General features: G+C 41.8%; 1 protein-coding gene across 9 annotated transcripts in view; it reads right to left on the reverse strand.

Moving 5' to 3' along the window:
• SPATA7 (spermatogenesis associated 7) overlaps window positions 1-26,367 on the reverse strand; it is a 102,426-nt gene that overhangs the window by 17,993 nt on the left and 58,066 nt on the right. For all 9 annotated transcript variants that reach the window (XM_053276609.1, XM_053276590.1, XM_053276571.1 and 6 more), the window contains 4 exons: window positions 25,294-25,427; window positions 4,128-4,600; window positions 1,750-1,816; window positions 459-532 (listed from right to left, as the gene is read on the reverse strand). In XM_053276609.1, the coding sequence (XP_053132584.1) occupies window positions 459-532; window positions 1,750-1,816; window positions 4,128-4,600; window positions 25,294-25,427 (748 nt within the window). The remainder of the gene's footprint in view (window positions 1-458; window positions 533-1,749; window positions 1,817-4,127; window positions 4,601-25,293; window positions 25,428-26,367) is intronic.

Consider the following 26,367-nt stretch of genomic DNA (forward strand, 5'->3'; position numbering starts at 1 on the left):
GGAAGTGCTGAACCAGCTCGGGCATCTGAACCTGCATCTGAACCAGTTTGGAGGGGCAGGGATCAGTTCCTTTAAAAACCAGGTAAGTTTTTAACCAGGGCTCCTTGGAGGAAGAGCAAGATAGAAATGTAAAAATTAGATTAGATTAGATTAGATTAACTGAGGGCTATTCCCATTTACCTTTTAATCTATTATTGTATTCAAAGTAGGATGTGTGGCAGGTATAAAAACCTCTTATATTTCACATTTGATTTTCACTTTACTAGTTTTGCTACTGGAATTCTGTCTGAAATGAAATCTAAATATTTCTGCTTGGATTGTGGATGGTGTTAGCCTTAACCTTCTAAGAGGTATCCTTTTGAGTCTCACAGGCAGGCATGTTAAAATGAGCCCACAACCACTCTTTACAAGGCAAGGGAAAACAACAGTATGGATATTTCTCCTTGAATCTCATGTACCTTGGTGAGGAGACCTGAGAAATAGCCTTCATTTCATCAGACTTATCTGCATCAGCAGTCATTGTATCTTCCACCTACAGCACAGAAGAAAACATCAGTATTACTGGTGCCAAAGGTAAGGTCATAAAAGTGGGAGAAGGGGGAACTGCTGGGGAAGGATCTGTATTCACTTAAGAACATGTCACATCATCTATTCCCATAAGCAGCAAGTGTGCTAGGGATCTAGAAGCAGCAGCCTTCTGGCTAACTGTATGTAAAGCCCAGGAGCAACACATGGGGGCTATTCCCATGATCAGGCGAAATCAGGCTGGGGGAGCCTAGCCCAATTTCACCTGATCGTGGGAGCCACCAGGCTTGCAGGCGAGCCCGGTGGCTTCCTGGCGGTTAACCCGCCAAACTAGCTATCCCCTTAAACCGGGTTTGCAGAGCAAGTGCTCCGCAAACCCAGTTTTTAAAATCGTGAGTAGCTGCAGTGCAGCTCCATGGCTACTCACGAGTAGACCCCTGGTCAGGAGGCTTAAAAGCAGCCTCCCAGCTCGGGGGTCTCTCCAGTATGCCCTGTGCGCTCATGCAGGGAATACTGGAGCTTCCGGGGGCTGCGTGGCTGCCGATCCTCCCAGCCCCTACCGGCTCCATCACAGAGCCGGCAGTCGTGTGGGTGGCCGATCCAGCCGCCCAGGGCTGACCAGCCTCATGGATTGTGAGACCCACCTCATGGTGTTAGGAACAGCCAGGTAAGGGGAGGAGTAACATCAGAATATGGCTACGGGTATCCCTTCCCATGCACAACAGATGTGGGGGACTCTGTTCTTGGTTACCTGGATGCCTGGGATGATAGCATGGGAAGGACTGAAATGATTCTGCTGAGTATTTATATAGCACTTTTCAACAAATGTTCTCAAAGCGGTTTATGTTGAAAAATAAATAAAAAATAAAGAAGTTGGTTCTCTGTCCCCAAAGGACAGAGAACTGTCCTTTGGATTTGAAAAAATTTGGATTTGATTTGGATTTGGATTTGAATTTGATTTTGGATTTGGATTTGAAAAAACACACAAGGTAAACAATCACTGGAGGGATGCTGTGTTGGGGTTGGATAGGGACAATTGCTTTCCTCCTGCTAAATATAAGAGAATCGTCTCTTAGTGTCTCTTTTGCTCAGTTAGCAGGGGTTAAAAATTTTTAAATTGTCCCTACCCTAAAGGACACCTCATTATAGTGGCAGAGTGCTACTGCCATAGGAAAGTTATGACATAAATGCCTTGTTTACTGAAACTTATATCACTTGAATTACCTCCATTAGGATCTTCTGAAAGTCAGTCACATCCCCTTTTTCTGATCCTTCAAAGTCAACTTGAAAACTATAAAATTTAAGAAGATATATTAGGCAGATCTCCAACAATGAACCAGTCCATCATTTCCTGGATCTCTGTGGTATAGATGCTTAAGATTCAACTCCCCCAAACCTAACTGTTTAATTATTTTAGATACCTGTGAGAATGCCAGCTATACCCCTGCTTGCTTGATGAGGGCAAATCTATAGTCACTTATGGATGTCAGTGCTCTAAGCGAGTTCTAAAACCATTTGTTAAGCTATCATTTATGTGTAGTAGACAGATGCACTATAGATATATGGAAACCAGTTGCTGTTGTGTCGCTAGGGCACCTCAGGAGTCAGGAGAGGTATTCATACAGGACCTACACTTTTAAAAGGGCATTGACATGGAAAAGATTGGGAAAACCTGTCAAACGACAACTTTCTTGCATGGAATTCCATGCAATGTCTCCTTCACTCCTTCAACTACCATGTGAATTGCATTGCTATGGGAGACAGTTTGATCCACTGGGTGACACACTGTGGGAGGGTATGACAATCCAATAACATCGCTTGCATGTGAATTGCACAAATTGTGCAAATGGTGTTACACACAAGTAAGCTCATTGGAAATAATGGGCTAAGTCTTGTGTAATGTTGTTTGCACAATTTGTGTAATTTGTGCAACTTGTGTGCGCACAGCGTTGCTGGGGCTGATGTATGCTTGTGAAGTATGTCAGCGACTGACACTAAGTTGGTGCTAACTGTATGGAGCAATTCCCCCAGTCTGGCATGAGTTAACAATATTAGATTTGGAGGAAACCTATTATAAATGGGTCCCAATAACAGGCTCCCCTCCCCTCAGCATTGCTGCTACATATCTTACATGAATTGGAAATGAATAAAGAATGGAAATGAATAAAGAATCGACATAAATAGAAGCTATGTAGCAGTTGTGGTTGGTGAATTTGTTAATATATTTATTCATGTATTAATTCAGCCACCCATAGTGTGCATCATATTTTACAGCATTAGAAACATACATGCCCACACATAACAGAGTCCTGCCCCAAGGAATGTATTGTACCCATGATGTCAGATCCAAGAAGAGGCATTTGAGGATTTTCCAAATTTGGCCTTGTTTATGCTTGCATAAAATCCAAATCAATTATGCTAATTTCAGTTAAATGACATTAGTCTTATATGCCACTCTAAGAGCCAGAATGAACATACAGCGTGGGCTTTGGATCTTGAGAGACCTAATTTGAATCTTTGTTCAGCTATCTGCTCACAAAGTAACCTTGGGTAAGACACGATTTCTCTGTTTCGGTCTCCTCAATGTATCAGTTTATTTCCCAGGAAATTACAAATAGTGAACTCTGTTCCAAAGAAGAGTCATTTATTACTTAAGCTTTGGACGGTAGGTCACCGCCAGTGTTCCCTGTGACAGGGATACCCAGATGTGGTTGACTACAATAGCCATAATCCCCAACCAAAAGACCTTGCAGTTGGGGATGATGGGAGTTGTAGTCAACACATCTGGGGATCTCTGTTACAGGGAACCCTGGCTACCACTCACATTTTCCTGCTGAGCAAACTGACGTTTGGTAGAGCACCATAAAGCACACGAACACTATCAATATAAAATTAAAACAGCTATAATAACGAACAAGCAATATGTTCTGATAAAAATAGGCCTGGATGACATGAAACATAGGAATATATGTGCATGGCAGAGCCCTGTAGCACACATGCTCACACCTTACATCATACAATGGCTGATATCCCTTGCAGAACAACGCAGGTGGTTCCCAACCGCCCACACCGCTGTGGGCATGTAAAAAACTGTCTATGGTATTGCACAAGAGTGCTCTAAAATTGCACTGATACCTAGGATCTTAATACCTAAAACTGCACAATCACAGTCGAATAACTCTATACCTGTCATTTCTAACCGGTATACTATTTCACAAGTGCAATTGCACAATTTTAGCTATTGGCACAAGGGCACTCTTGCGCAAAACTGTAGGCAATGCTTTGCATGCCCGCAACAGGCCAGGCAGTTGAGAACCACCTGTGTTAATCTGTGCGGGATGTCAGGTAATATGTATAAATATTGAGGTAGGTCCAATTGCCAGGATCCTTCCTACAGTTCCTACAAGCATTCCCACGATCTTTTCACTTTGAAAAGGAGGTGGAGGGATAGTGGGAACTGCAGAAGACATGTGCACACATGAGGTCATGGGGGCAGGGGGCATGCAGATAAATTGCCCCACCACATCAGCCATTAGATGCAGCATGTGCCATAAGCAAGTTATGGTATGATGCAGCATGGCCTGCTTAAGAAGTTTCTTTACCTGCTTATATCAGTCTGTGTTTCTGCTTCCACAAGCTGTTTGGGAATATCCTTTATTTTCCGCTTTGCTGGCATATAATATCTGTACTGTGACAGGAAAGATTTAGCATCTGATTTCAAAGTGCGTGGAGTGAACGGTTGCTGGGTGTTGGTAAAATGCTCAGAGTGCTTGTCAAGGAGATCCCCGCTACTTATTTTGGATTCAGTGTTCTGGGCCTTGGGGGAATGTTTGCTCATGATGCCATCAGAAGCAGAGCAGCAGGAAATTTTGGAATGCAATCGGAGCAGGCTTGACGTACTGACACTTGAGATTGAGATGTTGGATGTCTTCTGAGTAGCTTTCCTGGCAGATTTTTCAGGACTAGGAAGGTCCATGCTTGGCTTCTCTGTAGTTGACAAAGAATCTGACACATACTTTTTCTCATTTGGTGCACCTGAAGACAGCCGCACGTGGTCGTCCATTTCCAATGAATCCTGTGGGGAAAACAAACAACCCACAAATGGCAAAGATCAATGGGTGGGTTACAGCTGCTTCTCATGAAAACACCATTTTAAAACTACTGCGCAAACAAAACATGTGAAGCAATAACAGTTTACCTTGGACAGCTGCTTAAAGGGTAGGTTATTTGCCAGACTACTGTAAGATAAAGCAGAGGACATTTTTATTTTGTGGCTAAGTTAGCCAGTCTGCTTGACATTGGTTTCAAGATCACCAGGCAGGTGTTCCTGTTCTGCCTGTTGGAAAGATTTACCCAATACCACTGACAAATTGGGTTATAGGTAATCAATAGTCTGGATTCTTCTGACCAATCATTGCAAGGGAGAGCGGGTGTGGGGGAGCAAGTTTGTGTGGAAGACTCCACAATTGTACTTAAAAGAGGGTCTGTTAAAGGGTTAATTGGATAGTTATGAAATTAACCAAGGAGAAAACAGGTGAGAAGGAGGGAGAGGAAGTTGAGACCCGGTCAGAGAAAAACCACAAGGTACAACCACAAGAAACAGGAAAAAGTATTATAAATTTCAAGCTGTTAACTTTTGTTTTCTAACCAAACCATTCTGACACAGGAACATAGGAAGCTGATATATACTGAGTCAGACCATTGGTCTATCTAGCTCAGTACTGTCTTCACAGACTGGCAGTGGCTTCTCCAAGGTTGCAGGCAGGAATCTCTCTTAGCCTTATCTTGGAGAAGCCAGGGAGGGAACTTGAAACCTTCTGCTCTTCCCAGAGCGGCTTCATCCCCTGAGGGGAATATCTTGCAGTGCTCACACATCAAGTCTCCCACTCATATGCAACCAGGGCAGACCCTGCTTAGCTAAGGGGACAAGTTATGCTTGCTACCACGAGACCAGCTCTCCTCTCCAAAACAAAATGCTTAATATGTGCTGATTAAACTCAGAGATGTCTCTTGCTCCTGCTTATTGAAGGTCACCTAAAATTTGGGGTGAGAATAAATATTGTAAACTTTTAATTCTTGGTCTGTGTGCTTTGCCTTTTCGAGAGCCTTTGAGTTCTCCATTCCTCTTTTTTGTAAAGAGAGAGCTCTAGGGTATCTCGAATTTCTTACACTATTATCAATAAGGTAACTGTTTCATGCAATTTCATATCTTCCCATCTGTCTGGACCACTGTTATTATGACAATAATACACAAAACTGGTGCGGTCCTGGGCTGCGCAGCTCGTGTGCTCAAATGACTGGTGCTTTTGTGAGCCGCACAGTGTTCTGGAGGCTGGGAAAATGTGTCCTGGCCTCTAGATATCCCACAATGCACTGCATAATGAGCACAGTGCATTGATGGATTCTGCCATGAGTTGAGCGCTCTAGGTGCCCGGCTGAGTGTCTGCTGAGGTTGTGTGCTGCCTGAGCATTCACACAATTCTGTGAAAACGGCTCACACCCTTTTACCTAGGTAAGCAATCATGTAAAAATCCTGGGTTACCCAGGTACGGCTGCCCAAGCCTGGGTAGGGCTGCTTGTGTGAACAGCCTCTTAGATTGTTTGCAAACTGCAAGCCTGAATTAACATCAGGAAAATAATGCAATTCATTTCATTCTTTTTCCCCATAGATTTATCAGTGCTCCTGTCAGTGGTGGCCTTAAGAAATACATGCCCATTTCTTTATAAAGGACCTTTGGGTGCCAAACATACCAACTCTCTCCTGTACCCACAGGATCTGGAGTACCAAACGATCAATTGATACAGCTGCTTTTTTTCAATCTACAAAGGACTACAGGTGAAACTCGGAAAATTAGAATATTGTGCAAAAGTCCATTAATTTCAGTAATGCAAATTAAAAGGTGAAACTGATATATGAGACAGACGCATTACATGCAAAGCGAGATAAGTCAAGCCTTAATTTGTTATAATTGTGATGATCATGGCGTACAGCTCATGAAAACCCCAAATCCACAATCTCAGAAAATTAGAATATTACATGGAACCAAGAAGACAAGGATTGAAGAATAGAACAATATCGGACCTCTGAAAAGTATACAGTGTACTGTGCTTGATTGGCTAGCAAACTCGCCTGACCTGACCCCATAGAGAATCTATGGGGCATTGCCAAGAGAAGGATGAGAGACATGAGACCAAACAATGCAGAAGAGCTGAAGGCCGCTAATGAAGCATCCTGGTCTTCCATAATACCTCATCAGTGCCACAGGCTGATAGCATCCATGCCACACTGCACTGAGGCAGTAATTGCTGCAAAAGGAGCCCAAACCAAGTACTGAATACATATGCATGCTTATACTTTTCAGAGGTCCGATATTGTTCTATTCTTCAATCCTTGTCTTCTTGGTTCCATGTAATATTCTAATTTTCTGAGATTGTGGATTTGGGGTTTTCATGAGCTGTACGCCATGATCATCACAATTATAACAAATTAAGGCTTGACTTATCTCGCTTTGCATGTAATGCGTCTGTCTCATATATCAGTTTCACCTTTTAATTTGCATTACTGAAATTAATGGACTTTTGCACAATATTCTAATTTTCCGAGTTTCACCTGTATATAAAGCTCACAGACAGAATTTGGCTTTCAGTACCCTTGCAGTGATCCACAACAGCAGATTATGAAAAATCCACTGCCCGCTTGAACGTCATCTGATTGTATTTGTGGTGTCATTCCTTCAACATCAACAGCAGATTTACATGAAAAATCCAACTGCCCACCTGAATGTCATCTGATTGTATCTGTGGTGCCATCCCTTCAATCAATTGTTCACTTAAAACAGGGATGACCAGCTTTTACACTCTTTTCTTTTGAAAGTAGTTCATGGATCAGATGTTTATTTTGCTGCACAAACAGACCATCTCACAGGTGGTCAGAATCTGTAATAAGCTGGCACCATCTAGCAATGAGGGCTTCACAGTTAACAGAGCACATATGCTCAGATATAGATAGAGCATTGTATACAAAATCCAAAGGAGAGATGCAACATTACAGCGAGAGCGTCTCAGTTTCGAACACTCAAAAACATTTTCCCCCTTTTGAATTAATGTACAAGCAAGCTTCATGAATTGAGGTACAAGTAAGCTTTTAGTTTATATGTCAATGATAATTTATTTATTTCAAATATTTATACCCCCCCCCCAGTACGTTACTGCTCGGGGTGACTCACAACATTTATAAAATAGTTACAATATAAAATCAGACTAATAAAATTAACCAAATTAAACAAGTTAAAAATCCAAGCTAAAACCACAATCAGAATTAGCTTTTTAAATTTCAAATTAAATTCTTTAAAAAGCTAAAAACTAAGAATTATGAAAACTAAAGACTAAAGAACATTACATTACCAGATATAAGCAACAGAGTGTTAGTATAGTGGTAGAAATCATTCACACAAGGCAACTTAATTTCACAAGTACAGAACAATTACGTGCTGAACCACTAACTTAAGGCAACAATGACAAATATGTTTGTTAGCAAGTGGCATAATTACAGTTTCTGTTAGAATATAAAACAGATGGAGTTGAAGTTCAGCAGCGGGGAATTAGGTAAGGCCATGATGTTTCACCATCCTGCTTTTCTCATGATATAAAAAACAAGCCGCAGTCCCTCAACTGTCTTCCTCAGCCCCATTCATCTATAAAAGCTTATGTGTGTGTATTTTTTGTAGTGTAGTTTTGACCTTCTCTACTTTCTTAAAATAGCTTATGCAGGGTTGAAAAAACTGCAAGGTGTCTGACTGCCAAGGTACCTAAGCAATTGATGCCTGTGCCTAAGAATCTGAAATACCTTTTTCAAGGACCAGAGTCTAAAAGTGCAACAGAAACCGTGAGGATGTATATATTCACCCTACTCTATGCCCAGGATCATGACTGTAATGTAAACCCAAATCTTTGCAAGCACAAGAACCATAACAGCAGAACAAATTAATTATGCTTCCAAACTACAGATGAAATACACATTTAATAAAATTTTGTGGTACGGTCTTTGGGGGATTGTACCACTTCACACTATTGGGGGTGACTGTATTTTTGAATGTGCTCCCAAATAAAAATGCTCCTTGCATGCTAAATGAGTACATCAGAGATGCATGCAGAACCATAGCTTTGTCTATCATGTGCTAGTTTTCTATATACAGTTTTAATAACCTGGGCATTAAAATAAGCAATTCCTCACTCGAACTGGTATAAGGGGATTCTTCCATAAGGTTGTTGAATGTGCATATTTTTCCTTGTAGGTATGGGGGGATACAGTTTCAGTGAAGTACCTGTGGAGGGCTGTAAGATGTTTGGAGGGCAGCCTTGAAATGGCACTTCCAGGAGCCATTCTACTGTACCCCGCCCACGCCCTGACCTTTCAGCTTGCCAGGCAGATAAAGCCTCCATGGAGCAAGGCTTCAGTGCTGGACTATCAGCTGACTTCTAGCTGGAATGTAGTCAGCTGACTGCTTGGTCCAATGGGGACACATCAGGCCCTATAAAACCCTTGTCTCTAAGTCAACCTGGCAGTCTGAGTAACTGAGTAGTAATAGCTTCTTGCCTTTTATCTGTCTCACTGGTACCTGATCTTAGCCTGCCCTTATCTCCTGCCTCTGTCCCCTGTTCCTTGATGCCCTGATCTGACACCCAACCCTGGTTCATTCTTGATTACATCTCCTGCCTCTAGCCTTGTGTTGTGCTCCTTGCCCATCCATGCCACAAATGGATGAGCCTGTCCTGGTGGTTGGGGAAAGTGTGATAGATGCATCTGGCTGCTGTGATCCCTGCTCTCCATCCCATTTCCAGAATCTGTGCAGCTCTAGCATATAAACTGCATATATATGCTGCACATATTCCCCGGTTAGCATACTAATGTAATGGAAAAGGCATTTCCTTTTTCCTGGCACACTTTCTGCATTCCATGTTTGAGCCTTCAGTGCTCAATAGGAATTCAGGTTGCCATCTGAGTCCTCGGATAGGGCAAGGGGAAATACTGGCTTCCCAAGCTCCGTTCCTGGTCAGACAGTCCCACTGTTCCATTCAGAGTTGTCCATTCAGAATTTTTAAGATTCTGAGGCAGCCTTCTCCAGCTCTATTACTTAGAACAATTATTCACCATGCGAGTTAGGGCTATAGCAGAGTGAGTTTCCTTACCACAATCCACACCACCGTCATTTGCTGATGGGTTGGAGAAACTTGCTATTGTTTATTTGATTATAAAGTGTATACCTGTCTTTTTGAACATAGTCTCCAAGGTAGCTTACAAATTAAATGAATGAACAATTCAAATAAAAAACAACTCACCTCAAATAAACAAAAATAGGATGAACATTAAAAATAAACTACAAAATCAATATCAGCACTATAGCAAGAAACCCAGCAGATTGAGATGATTGTGTGGTAAGCAGCTTCTAGGGTTAGGGGACTCCCTCCTATCCAGCAGCCATAACCAGCTATTGAATGAGGAATAAGTCTCTGACCTTTTTCTCCCTTTGCAGATGATTAAATATAAGGAGCGCACACAGCTCCTGACCCAAGCAGGAGGGTCTCCTACCCTAGCAATCATAGGATGAACCACCCTACTTTCAACTGACACCTGAAAGATGATAAAGTAAGCACCAGGCAAATGTGTCTGGAGAGCATATTCCATGGTTGGGGTGCTACCACAGACAAGACCCTGTCCCTAGTCACTCTCCATCAAGGGATGGGGGCACCCAAACAGAGTCTCCATGGATAATCTCAATGTACAGCAGGATTATATGGCAAATTAGCAACCAAAGGAGGGGATTGACTATGCGTGAATTCCCCTGGTGTATCTAGATAGCCATGCTTGTGCCTGAAGCAAAAGATAAAATGACACTTCTTGACCTAAACTGGAGAGTGTTTTTGTTTGTTTGTTTGTTTAAAGTACCCAATTAAATACTGGGTACAATATTCATACTGAGATGAAAATTGGAGGCAGGAAAGTGGTATATGGAATCTATGCCTTTAAATGGGCTGATTTGTTTTGTTTCATGGTAGGGCTGAGCTTGCTTTCTCTTCTGCCATCAGACCCAGAACCTGATAGTACATGTCCCTTTTGCCCTCTTCCTCCTGTTCTGCTTTCTTCAACTTCTGGTCTTCAGATACTTTCATTTAATGAGATAACACAGATAGCCTGAAAGGCATATCACCAAAATGCAGATAGTGCAGTTTTCTACGGTGCTGGAACTTTGAGCAAGGTTCTTTTGAAAAGATAGCTACTTTCAGATGCCTTTGAAAGCTGTGATTCATTTTTCACTGTCTCTTAAGGGTAGCTTGCTTGGTCAGAGCTGAGAATATGATCACATTTTCCTCTGATTTGACACAATTTTGGAAATGGGCTCAGATAACATTAAAAATGCAAAGAACGCAGTGAAGTAGGAGAAGAGAAATGGAATGTATTTTTTAAAAACCCATAAAGAGGATTAAGGTTGCAATGCAATGGGTGGAACTAGGGCGGAACTAGAAATTAGAATGGAAATTTGGATTTGTCAACTTGCAGGGAAGAAGTGGAAGATGGAGGGTTGAAGCCTCCTCCTTTCTCTTCTGCAGATTTTTCTCTGCAAATTGTCCCCCGGCCCTTTTCAAACATGTGAGTCATGTGTGTAGTGTTTAAAGTGCCAGACTGAGACTGGATAAACCCAGGTTCAAATCGCCCATGCAGCCATAAAGCTTACTGGGTGATCCTGGGCTGCTCACTCTTCTTCATCCCAACCTACCTCAGGGAACTGTGGTGGGGGAGGAAATGGCAAGGGACACACACAACATGTATGCCCCCTTAAGCTCCTTAGAAAAAGAGCAGGATAAAACAAATTAATAAAAAGAAGATTGATCCCCCACCCTGGTCCTAGCTGGGTTTCAAAATTAGAAGTAAGCCCACTGAAGGAAAAACAGCCCTTAAAGGGAACAATCAGCAGTCAAGGAAAGGCTTAAACACTCTTGCTCAACAATCCTCACCTTAAGTGCCCCCCCACCCTCCGGATCCATCTTCCAAAATTCCATCTTCCAAGATTGCAAGGAACACACATTGGCCAAGATTATGAGGTCATTTACACAATCAAAAACTGTGTTTGATCCGGGTTTGGGAGCTGTGTGTGCTCCCGATTTTCAGTTGTATGGAAGCAAGGTAAGAAAAAAACCTGGGTAGAAGTGATTGTGTGGTAGCAAGGTAGAAGGAAAAGCTACCCAGGTTTTCCGCCCACTTTGCTTCCACACAATCACTTCTACCCAGATTTTCCTCTTACCTTGCTTCCACACAACCAAAAACTGGGAGCACACACAGCTCTCAAACCCAGGAAGACACAGTTCTTGATTGTGTGAATGACCTCAATGTCTAGTGTAGCCCTTTCTTGAGAGTACAGCACATTAAATTCCACAGGACTTCCTTCAGTTTGGAATAAACGAGTATAAGATAGGGTTGCAAGGTTAATGTATTTTATAAAAAATATAACACAAACATGCAAAAAATTCAAACATGTTTGCTGGCTACTAAGAAAAATGTTAAAGAGCAACATGTATTTAAAACATTTTATAATGTGGTATTTTATCATCATAAGGTTTTTAAATATATAATGATAAAAATGGTAAAAATGTTTTGGTAAAAATGTTAAGAAATGAAAACTAAACATTGTGCCCCCAATCAGAAACAGTCACTAGAATAACAGGAAAAGAAAGATTGTATCAAGTAAAAATAGGTGTGATAAGGTGTTAGTCAATTATATAGATTTAAAAAATGCACCTTTTAGACTAATATTTTAATACATGGTTATAAGTCACTTCCACAGATGCAGGGTGAAAGCAAGGACGGTCAGTTACAGCAGGCATTGACAGCATTCTTTATACATTTAAAGAGACATTTACAATGGTTTTACATATACCAAATAGCAAAGGAGAGAGATTGCCATCCATGTGTCTCTATACTATGCATAAAACCCATAATCTCTATTCAAGGAGAGACCGACACAATGGAATTTTACAATAGATTCTTGTTCTGCTCTTTCACATTCCAGACATCCCTCTGGCCTTAAAAGAAAAAGAGGGTAACTGCTTAATTTATGAAATAACCCAGAAGTTTGCTCAGAGTTCAAAAGATTAAAAACGGAAAGTTACGCATTTTTATAAGCAAAGCCTTCACTCAATGGTGTCGCCATTATTGGATATTTGGCGGGGACGGGGACAAATGTTCCTGACCCTTCCATCTCACACCAACACAACTGAGATTCAAAAGTCATAATCTCAAGGACATCATGTGATTCATGTTTCTCCCTGCCCCTACAGAAAATAATTTCTGGGTGCTTTTGATACACACCCGTGCTTACTATTATGCATAACTCATGGTTCATTGGGTTTCCCTACAAAACTGAACTCCATTCGCCAGCATTGGGGAGCTTCCTACTACATAGACAGCACTTTTTAGATGCAGACTGCTGTAACACAGGTGTGCAATTAGATGAAACAAAAAGAAAAAGGGAACGCCCAGCAAACAAACAACAACAAAACTCCAAATAACCCAAAAAGAATAGGGAAGAAGAAAAGATGAAAGGCAGAAATCTAATGCTCATGGAAGAGAGACTCCCACCTAAAATGTTCCACTAGCTACTGCTAGCATAGCAGTAAGAAGGTAAAGTAAAGTTGTGTCCCCAAGTCAGTGTCGATTACTGGCGACCACAGAGCCATGTGGTTTTCTTTGGTAGAATACAGGAAGGATTTACCATTGCCTCCTCTCACGCAGTGTGAGATGATGCCTTTCAGCACCTTCCTATATCACTGCTGCCCGATATAGGTGTTTCCTATACCAATGGTGATTCGAACCAGCAATCTCTGGCTTAATAGGGAAGTCATTTCCATGCTGCACCATTAGAAGGTAACAGAGCAGAAAGGCATTCACATCCACCCCTTAGGGCATTTACACATCCAAGGATCTGCCCTTTTGAGAAGGGTGAGGTGGGCATGAGCTCCTGAGCTAAAGCTCTAGATTCTAATGTTCTAACGCAGACTCGACACAGATCTCAGATCTGGGACTGCACAGAGACCACAAAGATGAATAATTCCACTACTGGGTACACAATCATCTATCTTTGAAAGACAGAAGGACTTTATGTCAATAAAAAGCTCAATCTATTATATATTTTGAAGAGTGTTTGTGGATTTGTTTGTGCGAAATAAAGTCATACTTTGTGATTACCTACAGATACCAAATTTTGCAGAAACAATCCTGCAAAAATTATTCATTTAAATAATTTAAATACATTTAAATTAGCTGGATGATTTCAACAAATTTTTTACACTCAGAAATCAGATCAATAATTCAAGAATGACATCATGCCATTGGAAACTGCCTTCTATCAAGTTAGACCATTGATCCATCTAGCTCAGCATTGTCTACATAGACTGGCAGCAGCTTCTCCGAGGTTGCAGGCAGGAGTCTCTCTTAGCCCTATCTTGGAGATGCCAGAGAGGGAACTTGGAACCTTTTGCATGCAAGAATGCAGGTGCTCTTCCCAGAGTGGCTCCATTCCCTAAGGGGAATATCTTACAGTGCTCACGTAGTCTCCCATTCAAATGCAAACCAGGCTGGACCCTGCTTAGCAAAGAGGACAAGTCGTGCTTGCTTCCGCAAGACCAGCTCTCCTCCCATCCTCCTGTCCAAGGGAAGCAGATGGTCCTTCTCAGATTCAAATTTACTATGATTCAAATTTACTAATTAATTCAATATTATTCAATTCAATATTATTTAATTCAATATTATTGAATTAATAATTAGTAATTATTCAATAAAATGAATGATGTTTGAAGGTAAAATCCTACAAATTAAAAAAATTTCTTTTAGTTCCCTTCTGCAAGCACATTAATAAAAATTATATTATATATATTTAATTTCTTGAACTTTTCTAGAAGTGTAATCTATGCAAAATGACTTTGCCTGGTCAATGATGGGCTTCATCTCCTAGTGCTCTATAATTCCAAGAAAAATCTAATACACTCTGGGCTGTTTACTGGTATTCAGGGCTTTCAGTGTTTCACAGGGTCTGTGCTGAACAATTTTAGGCAAAGAGGCTAGGGGTTACACAGGCATAGGAGCATCCAAAGAGCTAGAAGCAGAAGGGTTGGCCAAAGACAGATAAGTTCCAGAGTAGGCAGATAAGAGGCCAAGATGAATCTGTTGGAATCTTGCCTTAGGGACAAGAGCCTCAAACTGGGGTGCCAAGTCCAGAAAAGGTCCTATATGGGGCCAGCAGAGGCTCTATTGGCTCTCCAGGTCATGTGATTCTTCCTGGGTGGGCTGGATGAAGTGGGCTTCACTTCATTTTAGATGGATGCTATGAAACATCAAAGCTCAGACTGGCTAGTGCTTCTGCTTCTCCCTGTGAGCTGCTCTGATGACACAGACAGTAAAGAGCATGAGCCCTGCTGCCAAGGACCCTCGTTCAAGACCCCTGGCACCTTCCAAAAACTTGTAAATTATTCTTTAATGTTATGGTCTGTCCTGTTTAGCACTGGTATGAAAAACACCAGCTTACTTATTAGAGGAATAGAAGAACTGGGCACAAAACCCACTAGTGTTCATTAGTACCGTGTGCCTAGTAGCAGCCTTCTGACCTTGAGATGGCTAATCTCCATGTGTGCACCTGCAGAGCAGAGCCGCCTACAATGGAAAGACATGAGGGAAGTTTCTTGCAGATAAAACCAGAACGTCAGCACTCTCAAACGCTTTGACTGACTTTGAAATGGAGAAAGTAATTTAAGATTTGCAAAAAACCATAAACGGAACAAGGCGACACATTCTGTTCCTTGGGGATTCTTTCTATGACTTCTAATCCATACCGAAGTATGAAACCAGAAGAAAGATACTCACTAAGCAACTAACCTTCAACAAAATGTGCATAGCTTTCACCGAGATCCCAACAAGCTGTGGAAGCACTACTGAATAACCCTGACAGCACAAAACAAACCACAGAGCTTCCCAGCGTTCCCAGCCATCCTGACACTGTCTTTAAAAAAATACTGCAGTCTGCATAAATAGGATATGTTTTATCGAACAGGAGAACTTTGTAACACTTGCTTCACCTGATGAATCGCTACATGCAAAGGGCACAACTGTAGTTTTTCCATTCAATTAGCTTGCTTTTCAAATGCCTACACTGTGTAAGAGGAATCTAAAGACCAATTTCAGACAAACTCAGTGAGTATACGACACCATTTTTCATTTTGTAACACAACAGTGCATTTGTGACTCAAAACAATGTTTTTCTAAATTCCAGAATTAAGCAAAAATTCAAGTTCTCTCAGACACTGCCCCAGAAATATTAGTGAAACGAAGAGCTTCAAGGTTTGTTGCGACAGTTTTTATCAGAGAACAGAATTAGTTGCTGATGGGCCAGCACGATGCACAATATCACTGGTGCTACCGACCTGCTGGAACTCCTGCGTATGTGAAAGCCAGCCCCAAGAGTGCTATTGTGCAACCACCTAAACCCAATGCACATTTATTTATTTATTTAATTTAACTAACATATTTTTATACCGCCCAAAACCTATGTCCCTGGGTGGTTTACAACAAACAAAATAAATGACAACAGAAAAAATTAAAAGATTAGTCAAAATAAATGACAGCAAAAAAGGTAAAACATTACATCAATTTAATAATAATAATAATAATTTGATTTCTTCCAAAAAATGGCTCAGGGCGGTTTACAAAGAGAAATAACAAATAAGATTGCTCCCTGTCCCTAAAGGGCTCACAATCTAAAAAGAAACATAAGATAGACACCAGCAAAAGTCACTGGAGGTACTGTGCTGGGGGTGGATAGGGCCAGTTACTCTCCCCCTGCTAAATAAAGAGAATCACCACAGTAAAAGGTGCCTCTTTGCCCAGTTAGCAGGGGTTAAAATTTTAAATTTTAAAACAAATTTTAAAACAATGGTAAAACTATTAAAACAGTATTTAATTAAAAGCCTGGGTGAACAGATGCGTCAAAAATGGGGAGGCTCTTATTTCAACAGGGAGTGCATTCCAAAGCTTTGGGGCAGCAACAGATAAAGTCCATCCCTGAGTAGCCACCAGACGAACTGGTGGCAAATGCAGACATACCCCTCCGGATGATCTCAATGGGAGATGGAGTTCATGACGAAGAACCCCACATGCACTTCCACAGCACTACTTCCATTGGAAACCATAGAATAGCACTCTGCAATTGTATGCATGCTGTTTTAGCCCCCACCGGGCTGACTTTTGTATGTGCAGCAGCCCCAGAGGGTCAGAAACAGTGACATTACACTTGCATCATGTCAGCCAACAATTTTTCATGCAAGCCAGTCAACATACAGTATGTTTGCATCCTCAGAAAAGTCACACTTTTTTGCGGGGTGGGGAACCACATTAAGAAATCTGATGATAACAATAAGACCAAACTGAGATTGGTCTGGAACACATGGGCATGAAGAAAATGTCATGTTAGCTGTGTTTTGTACAGCTTATGATGCAAGTATCCATTCTATTAACTCCTATTAAGCTAATGTTTCTGAATCACAGAAACATTTCAAGCACTATGCCTTTGCAATGTAAAATATAATTCATTTCCTCATTCATACTGGAGATTCTGTTGCAACAGCATTTGCTGATATATGCAAGTGCAGAGATATTGAATGGGCAATACTGGGATCATGTCTAGCATTATGGCACATGAGATGTTATTGCCACACTAAATAATAATACTAAATGCAAACTCATGGAGGCATGAACAATTTAGAGAACAATGAGATGCCAGGTTCATCATCATGAAAGAAAAAGAATGCTAATGAATACATTTAAAAAATTAGGTGGATAATTCAATGCTGAGATGGGCTAATTTGTACCGACATTGATTTTGTCAGTTATCCAGGAAAATGTATCTATTTATGAATAAGAGATGAACATTACACTTAGGGGAAGTAAAAGTCCAGACATTTTTATTCATTTGTCACTGGCTGCTCATAAAGCCACAAGGTGCTTCTATGGTATTCATTCATAGATTGTAGTTACTTCATGACCTTTTATTCTGTTGTTTGAATATTAAGATTCATTATCATTCATTTTTGTGACCCTAATAGCCAAGAAATTGTCCTATATCAATGCCACCTAGTAAGCAATTTCTTTGTACAGTAGGACCTCATTATTTGCTGAACTGCTACTCGCGGTTCCACATATCCATGGGGTGTCTAGTAGACATCCATTTCCAGTATCTGCAGATACAAAAGGGTTAAAACCCACATATCCACAGTTCCAAGAGGGCTGGAACTGACCATGGAGGTCATTTCCGCCTGCCATTTTGTCTGCAGGAGCCCAGGAGGAGACAGGAAGAGACATTTTGTAACTCATTTCTTTTTTAAAAAAACAGACGTCCCTCTGTAATTTTTCACTGTTTGTGGGCGGGGGGGGGGGGGTCCATTGGGAGGCATTCCTGGGCACATGGCGGGATTCCTGGACATATGGAGACATACATGCTGAAGTAAATTTATTTGCCATTTCTCCCTGGGTGTGGGTTTGGGGGGTTTTTTTTTGGCCATTTTTCCTCCATCCTGGAGCCTAACCCCGCTTTCCTGATAGGAATAATGCCTCGTTAATGCCTTAAATAATGCCTTTCCTGGTTCTGTTACTCACAGTAATAGGCAAGGAACGGAACCCCCACGAGTTATGAGGTTTTCCTGTATTGTAAGATGTGTATTAACTGGTTTTTTAAAAAAGCTATTTTAAAATATAATAATATAAAATGAAGGGGGGGGATTCAGTCCGTATTCTGTTGCTACATAGGTAAATATCCCTCTTAAGTCTATTTGTATTATTTATCTTGGCAGCATATGTTTATTGCTATTTAGCAATTCCTTCCACCACTGCAACCAGGTATATTAAAATTTATATTGAAGGTAGCTATCTCTCTCTATATATTTCGAATGGCTAAAAAATGTCACTTGATGATAACAGACCACCTAGAATAACAGTGTTTCTTTAGGTAAGGACAAAAAAAACTAGTATCACAAATGAGCAACACATGACAGTGGCTGACATGACAGGCAGCTCTCTATTGACCTTAGGGACCGGCCAGGACTGCTGTGCAACTTGGAAGGCAGCCCCAGTGCTGTGGCATGATGGGGCACCTGCAGAATGACTTTAAACTGCTTCCAGGCAGTTGTACAGTGCTCCTTCAGATGGAAACAATGGAAGGAGCACTGCACGGATGCTTGGAAATGGTTTCTAGTCATTCTGCAGCAGCCTCATCCTACTACACCATCAGGGCTGTCTTCCAAGTTGCACAGCAGTCCCAGTGGGTCCCTTACATCGGCGGAGGGCTGCCTGTCATGTTGGCCAGTGTTGGCTGGAAGCGGATGTGAAAAAGCACAACTATAGCTACAATTCTGACTGGCATGTATATGGGATGAATCATATTTCCACTCAATGCTTTGAAAACTATGGCATTTGTAGGAAACAGTTTATAAATGTTTAGGCATACTTTTGTGTATGTTTGTCACCCTCAAGTGCAAATATTAAGCTGCCTTATACAGAGTCAAGTCACTGAACCATCTAACCTATTATTGTCTGCTCTTTTATTGGCAACAGCTCTTCAAGGTCCCAGGCAAGGGTCTGCACCTGCCCTCCTGCTTCAGATTCCTTAACTGGGGCCTTATCCATGCAAATCATGTACTCCACCACTAAGCTATGGCTACTCCTCCAAGGTCCTATGGTACAGGACTTCCTCTTTGAAAGCCAAGGCTAAATATTGAGTGCTTGTAGCTGAGTGGCCTTTCTTTGCTCTATCTTAGTGAACCTTGGGGAGGTTTGAAAAGATGCTTTCTCAACTAGGGGAGACTTTCTATTACTACTATGATGAATACTTATATTCCACTTTTCAACCAAAGTTCTCAAAGTGGTTTACATAGGTTGGTAGGTAGATAGATAGATAGATAGACAGACAAGATGGTTCCCTGTCCCCAAAGAGCTCAAAATCTAAAAGGAAATATGGTAGACACCAGCAGCTACCATTGGAAAGAGGCTGTGCTGAGGTTGGATAGGGCCAGTTGCTCTTCCCTTCCTTAATGTAAAGAGAATCACCACTTTGAAAGGTGCCTCTTTGCTCAGTTAGCAAGTTTTACTTGCTAATTTTACTTACTAATACAAAGCTTCCAAATCTTGGCCAAATCACATCCAAATGCTGGGAAAGAAAGCAAGATTCTCTCTTCAATCATGAAACTCCTTTTGAGTCAAATATTCCCATCTAGGCACTACTGAATAAGCTTAAGATAGACATGAGAAAGCTCTTAATGGTGTGAATTAGAAAGGCAGCCTGCAAGAATCACACAGTGGCATATCAATATGATCTTTGCAAACCGAGGCCAAAGATTGGATTGCCATGACTGAGGATGTTTTGAAGTGTCAGGAATGCCTAACCGTTTGAGGGTGGATCTACATATTAAACAGAACACACACAGGACTGATACCAAAAAGAACATCCCCATCTTGGGTTCTCACTCCACACACAACATGTTGCATCACTTACCCCATGTTGTGAGATTTATATGTTGTCACACCCACCCTTCTCAGACAATGATAATGAATGGGGACAGAGAAATGCACAATGTGTTGGGCACAGGGGAAGAATTCAACCTGTTTTATATGGTAGAATTCTCTCTGAAGAACCAGGTTTGCAGTCTGAGAATACTTCTAGACCTGGCTCCACTCCTGGATGTCAGGTTGCAGCTGTGTCAGGAGCGCCTTTACTTTGCTTCGGCTCATTTGCCAGTTGCCACTCTTTCTGGAGAAGGCAGATCTGGGCACTTCACACATGCTTTGGTCACATTCAGGTTAGACAAATGCAATGCCAGCTGCCTTAGAGGAGTGTTCAGAACCTGCAGCTCAGGCAGAATGCTGCTACTACTAGGTGTTCTTGATAGGAATAAAAAAAAAGTAATGATGTGAGGACTCAGTTGAAACAGGAACAGCTTCTTTATTGTTTTAACTCTGCTTGAGCTGCAGAAGGTCTCCAGAACAAAAGAGCAACACACGCAGACATAGAGTACTGTACTACTATCCCACTCCAATTAGGGCTGGGCTGTGCATCATGTGGGCCATTACTTTTAAAGCCCTAAATGGTTTGGGCCCAGGGTATCCAAAGGATTGCTTATTCCTGCATGATTCTGCCTGCCCAGTGAGATTAACATGAGGCTCTACTCCATGTCCCACAATCATCTGAAGCAAGGCTGGTGGGTATAGCGAACAGGGTCTTCTCAGTCGTAGCACCCAAACTCTGGAATTCCCTCCCCTGAGAGGCCTGTCTAGCCTTCTGTCTTTTAATCTTCAGAAAGATGGTGAAGACCATTCTATAACTAAAATTCAACTCGAGGCTATGATTTTGGGCAGCAGTCCTGTATTCCATATAATGCACACAAACCCTTTGGGAAGCTTTAAAATGCCATTTACTATTTTGTTCTTTCTCAGAGAGGTAAAAGGATTGTTAATTTTGAAATTCTCACAAGGGTTTTTATAATAAGCCTGCATACTGCAAATCCCACACATGAACGTTGTCAGACCAATAGTTCATTAGTAAGTGCTGTGGAAATCTGTGTCTAAGAGCTAAGAAAAATGTGACAACAACTTTGATGGAAGCAAATAATGGTGACTAAAAGATGGAACCTTACATCCTTAATTTGACAAGCCCCTCCTTTTTTCAACAAAACAAAGCAACAGAAAAACTCATGCATAGCATATGTAGACCACCAAAGTCATGAATAACATTTCAAAGTATGATTATTATCCAGCAATCTAATAACATCATCACTCACGTTGTCAGCTACCAAATAGTCACGCAAGAATCAACCAGCTAATGACCAGCATTATGCAGCAGCTGGATGCAAAATACACCCCTGTGCATATTTTAAACAGAAAATGAATCCTGTCAATTGCGGCTTTCTCCCATTGCTATGAAAATGATATTATTCTTCCAATCATTCTACTAACAAATGCCTTTTCTGCTAGCCTACATCATTCCACTCAGTGCTAGTCAACAACATTTGCTATGATACTACAGGAGAATTTAGAATTTGGTTCTCAAAATTCATACATCTAAATATGTATTATATTGCTACGAAAAAGGGTAAGTTAATGAATGCAGGTAACAAATTCTCATTTATATTTATAGGATTTAATGACAATGATTTTTTAAATTAAAGACATGGTACATTTAAATATCATAGATCTCATATGGGCTTACATTTGTCCAGCTGAAATCTATGAAGTTTAAGCAAGCTTAATGTTGGCTAGGTCATGACCTGTTCATTGGTTTATTACAAAGACACAATAAGGTATATATTACATGCCCTCCTTTCACTTTCCTCCACCTTCCACCAGTGTTCCCTCTAAGGCGTGCACACGTGCGTGCTTGCATATTTTTGGATGTTCCACTCAGTTAACTTTAGATCCCACTGAGGTTGAATCAGGAAGGCCCCACTCTGAATGCACGTGCGCACACACTACCTTGATATTGCCTCCCAGAACAAACCCAATTCTGCACAGAGATGAAAAAAAAGTAGAGGGACCACTACCTCCTACCCTGCCCTGTGTATGCAATTTGTGTCTGGTATGCAAATTCCTATGCTCTGGTCCAGATATGGCCACACTTGTACAGAAGTGGGTTTCTGCACATGCGCATGCATCCCTAGTTGCAGAAGAAACCAGATGTGCAAACAGGCACTGCATGTAAGTTCCCAGTGGCTGAAGAACCCTGTGTAGGATGCGCTGTAGCCTTAGTGTCAAGCAGTAACCAGAGCACAGATTCAAAAGTGATGTGGGGCAAGAATTACGAACAGTCTGGATGCAGATGTGACTCCACTCCAGAACACAGACATCCAGTGCTTCCTGAAATGAAGCCCCAAGAATCAGAACCCTTTGAGGAAGCATCCTTCTGAAAAACCACTACTCTTGCCCTCAGTCTACAGCCTGGAAAAGATGATGCTGCAGCAAGCTAGACGTAACAGAGTGAAAGGCTTCAGGAATGAGGACTGCCCCTTTAAGCACCTCCATCCTTTCCAAAGGGGAAAGAGACTGGATGGAAGCAGGTTAGGGGAGGACATAAAAGTTCAGCTAGGCTTCAAACCCTGTTGGAGCAAGTTGTCAGGTCGGAGCTGTTCAGTGTCTTGCTGCTTCAATCTGAACCTACCACAGCCATTCCCCATGGGCTCATGCCTGCAGTCAGTACAAGACAGAAGCCTGCAGGCAAGCTCCGAGAGTTGGCAGTGACTGTCATTGTAATGGGGTAGGAGGAGGTGAGACTGAATAGGGACATAGGAAGCTGCCATATACTGAGTCAGACCATTGGTCTCTCAAGTTCAGTATTGTCTACACAGATGGGCAGAGGCTTCTCCAAGGTTGCAGGCAAAAATCTCTCTGAGCCCTATCTTGGAGAAGCCAAGGAGGGAACTTGAAACCTTCTGCTCTTCCCAGAGTGGCCCCATCCCCTAAGGGGAATATCTTACAGTGCTCACACTTCTAGTGTCCCATTCATATGCAACCAGGGTAGACCCTGCTTAGCTAAGGGAACAAGTCATGCTTGCTACCATAAGACCAGCTCTCCAACCTTCTGTACTCCCAAAAGATGGCCAATGCCACTGCTGGCAATCCTAACTGGGAGGGAAACTTGGGTAGAAGTGATTGTGTGGAATCAAAGTAGGAGGAAAAGCTACTCAGGTTTTCCTCCTACCTTGCATCCACACATCCAAAAATTGGGAGCACACACAGCTGCCAAACCCAGGTAGAACACAGTTTTTGATTGTGTGAATGACCTCATAGTCTGACTGGGATCCTAATGTCCTGATTAGACTAGAGCAGCTTCTGTTATACAATAGAGAGGAGAGGGAAGAAACAGGGAAGGAAAACCAGGACATTAATATTTTAGTAACATTAGTTGTGCTGCACTAATTGGGACTCGCTCACTAATGGCGTGCCTTCTCTCCAGTGTGTGCACTCTATGACACAAAGGAAAATAATTGCTTAATTTTTCATCAGATCTATGTAGTACAGAAGATTCTATACTTTAAGTCTCTGATTACCTCCAAAAGGCATGTTTGAAGAGGAGGTATATATATTCATATGGAAAGCTTTTCTTGGTTATTGTAAGTTGTTCATGCAGCAATTCACCATACTGTTGTTCAATAACACAATGAAAATTATTTTATAAATAAATAAATAAATAAATAAATAAATAAATAAATAAATAACACTTGTATACCGCCCCACACCGCGTCTCTGAGAGGTTCACAATGATATAAAACAGTTTAAAACACATATAAAAACACATGAAAACAAATAAAAACTAATTTAAAAATCAGTCACAGAATTAAAACCTACAAATTATCAAGAAGCTGGAAAAGCCTGAGTAAAGAGATGGGTTTTTAAATATATATATATTTTATTTGTCAGAGATGGGGAAGATCGAATTTCAATAGGGAGCGTATTCCATAGTCCCGGGGCATCAACCGAGAAAGCCCGTCTCTGTGTGGCCACCAGATGAACTGGTGGCAACTGGAGACGGACCTCCACAGAGGACCGCAATGGACGGTGGGGCTCATAATGAAGAAGATGTTCTCTCAAATACCCAGGGCCTAAGCCATTTAGGGCTTTGTAAGTTATAACTAGCACTTTGTATTTTGGCCAGAAACGAGGGATGTGCATCCCTCCGAACCGGTCCGGATGGGCACGGTGGGGGGTTGTAGCTTTAAGGGCGGGGGGGTACTTCCCCCCCCCGCCGCTCTTCCCCCTCTGGCGCTGTAGTTTTTATAAAAGTTTCTGGGGCGGCAGCATTCCTCCCTGCCGCCCCTGGCCCCGTCGTTAGCCCTCCAGAGCTCAAGTATGCTACACGCATGCGCCCGTTCTGGTGCGTGTGCGCACTCGCCACCGCGCGCGCTCTGTACACGTCACACATGACGTGTGACGTGTACGGAGCGCGCACGGGGCGGCGAGTGCGCACGCATGCCAGAATGGGCGCATGCGTGTAGCATACTTGAGCTCTGGAGGGCTAACGACGGGGCCAGGGGTGGCAGGGAGGAACGCTGCCGCCCTAGAAACTTTTACAAAAACTACAGTGCTGGAGGGGGAAGAGTGGCAGGGGGAGGTAAGTACTACCCCCCGCCCTTAAAGCTACAACCCCCATCCGTGCCGAGCCGCCGGACCGGCTCGGAGGCCTCCAGCATGGCCTCCGAACCGGTCCGGGCACACTCCTGCTGGAAACCTACTGGCAGCCAGTGTAACTCCGTAGGCAGAGGTGTAATGTGGTCTCTCCGAGATGACCCAGACACCAACTTGACTGCCGCATTCTGAACCAACTGAAGTTTCCAGACTACGTACAAAGGCAGCCCCACATAGAGTGCATTACAGAAGTCAAGTCTGGAGGTTACCAACAGATGTACCACTGTTTTGAGGTCGTTGATCTCGAGAAACGAGCACAGCTGGCGTATCAGCCGGAGCTGATAGAAATCACCCCTGGCCACCCCCTCAACCTGAGAAACCAGGTAGAGGTGTGAATCCAGAAGTACTCCCAGTCTACGAACCTGTTCCTTTAGGGGAAGTGTGACCCCATCTAGAACAGGTAGATCAAAATCATCTCTGGAGTTCTGAGCAATGGAGGAAACCTTGGGGGATTCCAAGCAGTGAAATTAAAAGTCAAAATCTAAAATTCTAATAATACTTACCTTTTTGTATGTGGCTGACAGCGGTCTTCTACTTTCCCTTGAACTGGATCGGGACACATTTTTAGATGAATTCATCTCCTTCTCACATCTTTCTACTTCCTTCTTGAGTTTCTCTCTTCGTTGCTGATCTGAAACTGAAGGGAAAAAAGGAACCAAAATGAAAACACATACAAACTCACAGACACACACATTTGGATTTTTATTAAGAGGCTTGTTTTAATTAAATTGCAGGACTATTGTGGGCTGTGATAGTCTTCTTTAAAAAGTGATATGGTCAAGGAAATGTAAATTGCCCAGTTAATCAATATTAATGAGAGTTAGCAACATTGTCTCTGATCCAGACCTAGCAGTATGCAAAGAATCACATGTAAGAACTAGTAAGTGTAGATAGGGTTGTGTAATTTAAAACCTTTAAATTTTTAAATTGTTTTTAAAAATTAAGTTTTTTAATTTTAAAAATTGTTTTAATGTTTTAACTTTGTTTTATTATGGACTGCCCAGAGATGTGAGTTTTGGACAGTATACAAATATGCTAAATAAATAATAAATAAATAAATAATTCCCATCCACATGAAAAGCCATATCCTGTTAGTTCAGTGCGGTTACACTGAGCACTGTGATGCTCACGTGGATTCATATCCAGTTGTACATTTGTTTTTACATGGTAAATTCACTTGCTAGATCAAGTTGACTATGGTTTTAAAAAAAGTACTCAGCCATAACTAGTATACAATAAAAAACATCAGACCTTATGTATATATACACAAAGCTTAAAACCAGAATTAATTATAGGTCCATAAAACAACAAAGCTTAAAACCAGAATTAATTATTTGAAACTTAAACAGCATCAGGACTAGCAATGTGAATATACTGTGGGGAAGAGAGTCCATGCTGCAGAAGATTTCCCAAGTATCACAGCACCAGCACCCGCATGGATGCAGGGAGAGGGGGTACATTTTTTTGATCACCCCTTTCCTGTATCACCCAAAAATATGTCCCGGAGGTCTATGCTATCCTTGTGGAAATCATTTCAGGTGATACAGGGTAGCACTTTATGACAGATTAGTGCCAGA

This window comes from Hemicordylus capensis, chromosome 1, assembly GCF_027244095.1.
Source record: "Hemicordylus capensis ecotype Gifberg chromosome 1, rHemCap1.1.pri, whole genome shotgun sequence".
NCBI classification, from domain to species: Eukaryota; Metazoa; Chordata; class Lepidosauria; order Squamata; family Cordylidae; genus Hemicordylus; species Hemicordylus capensis.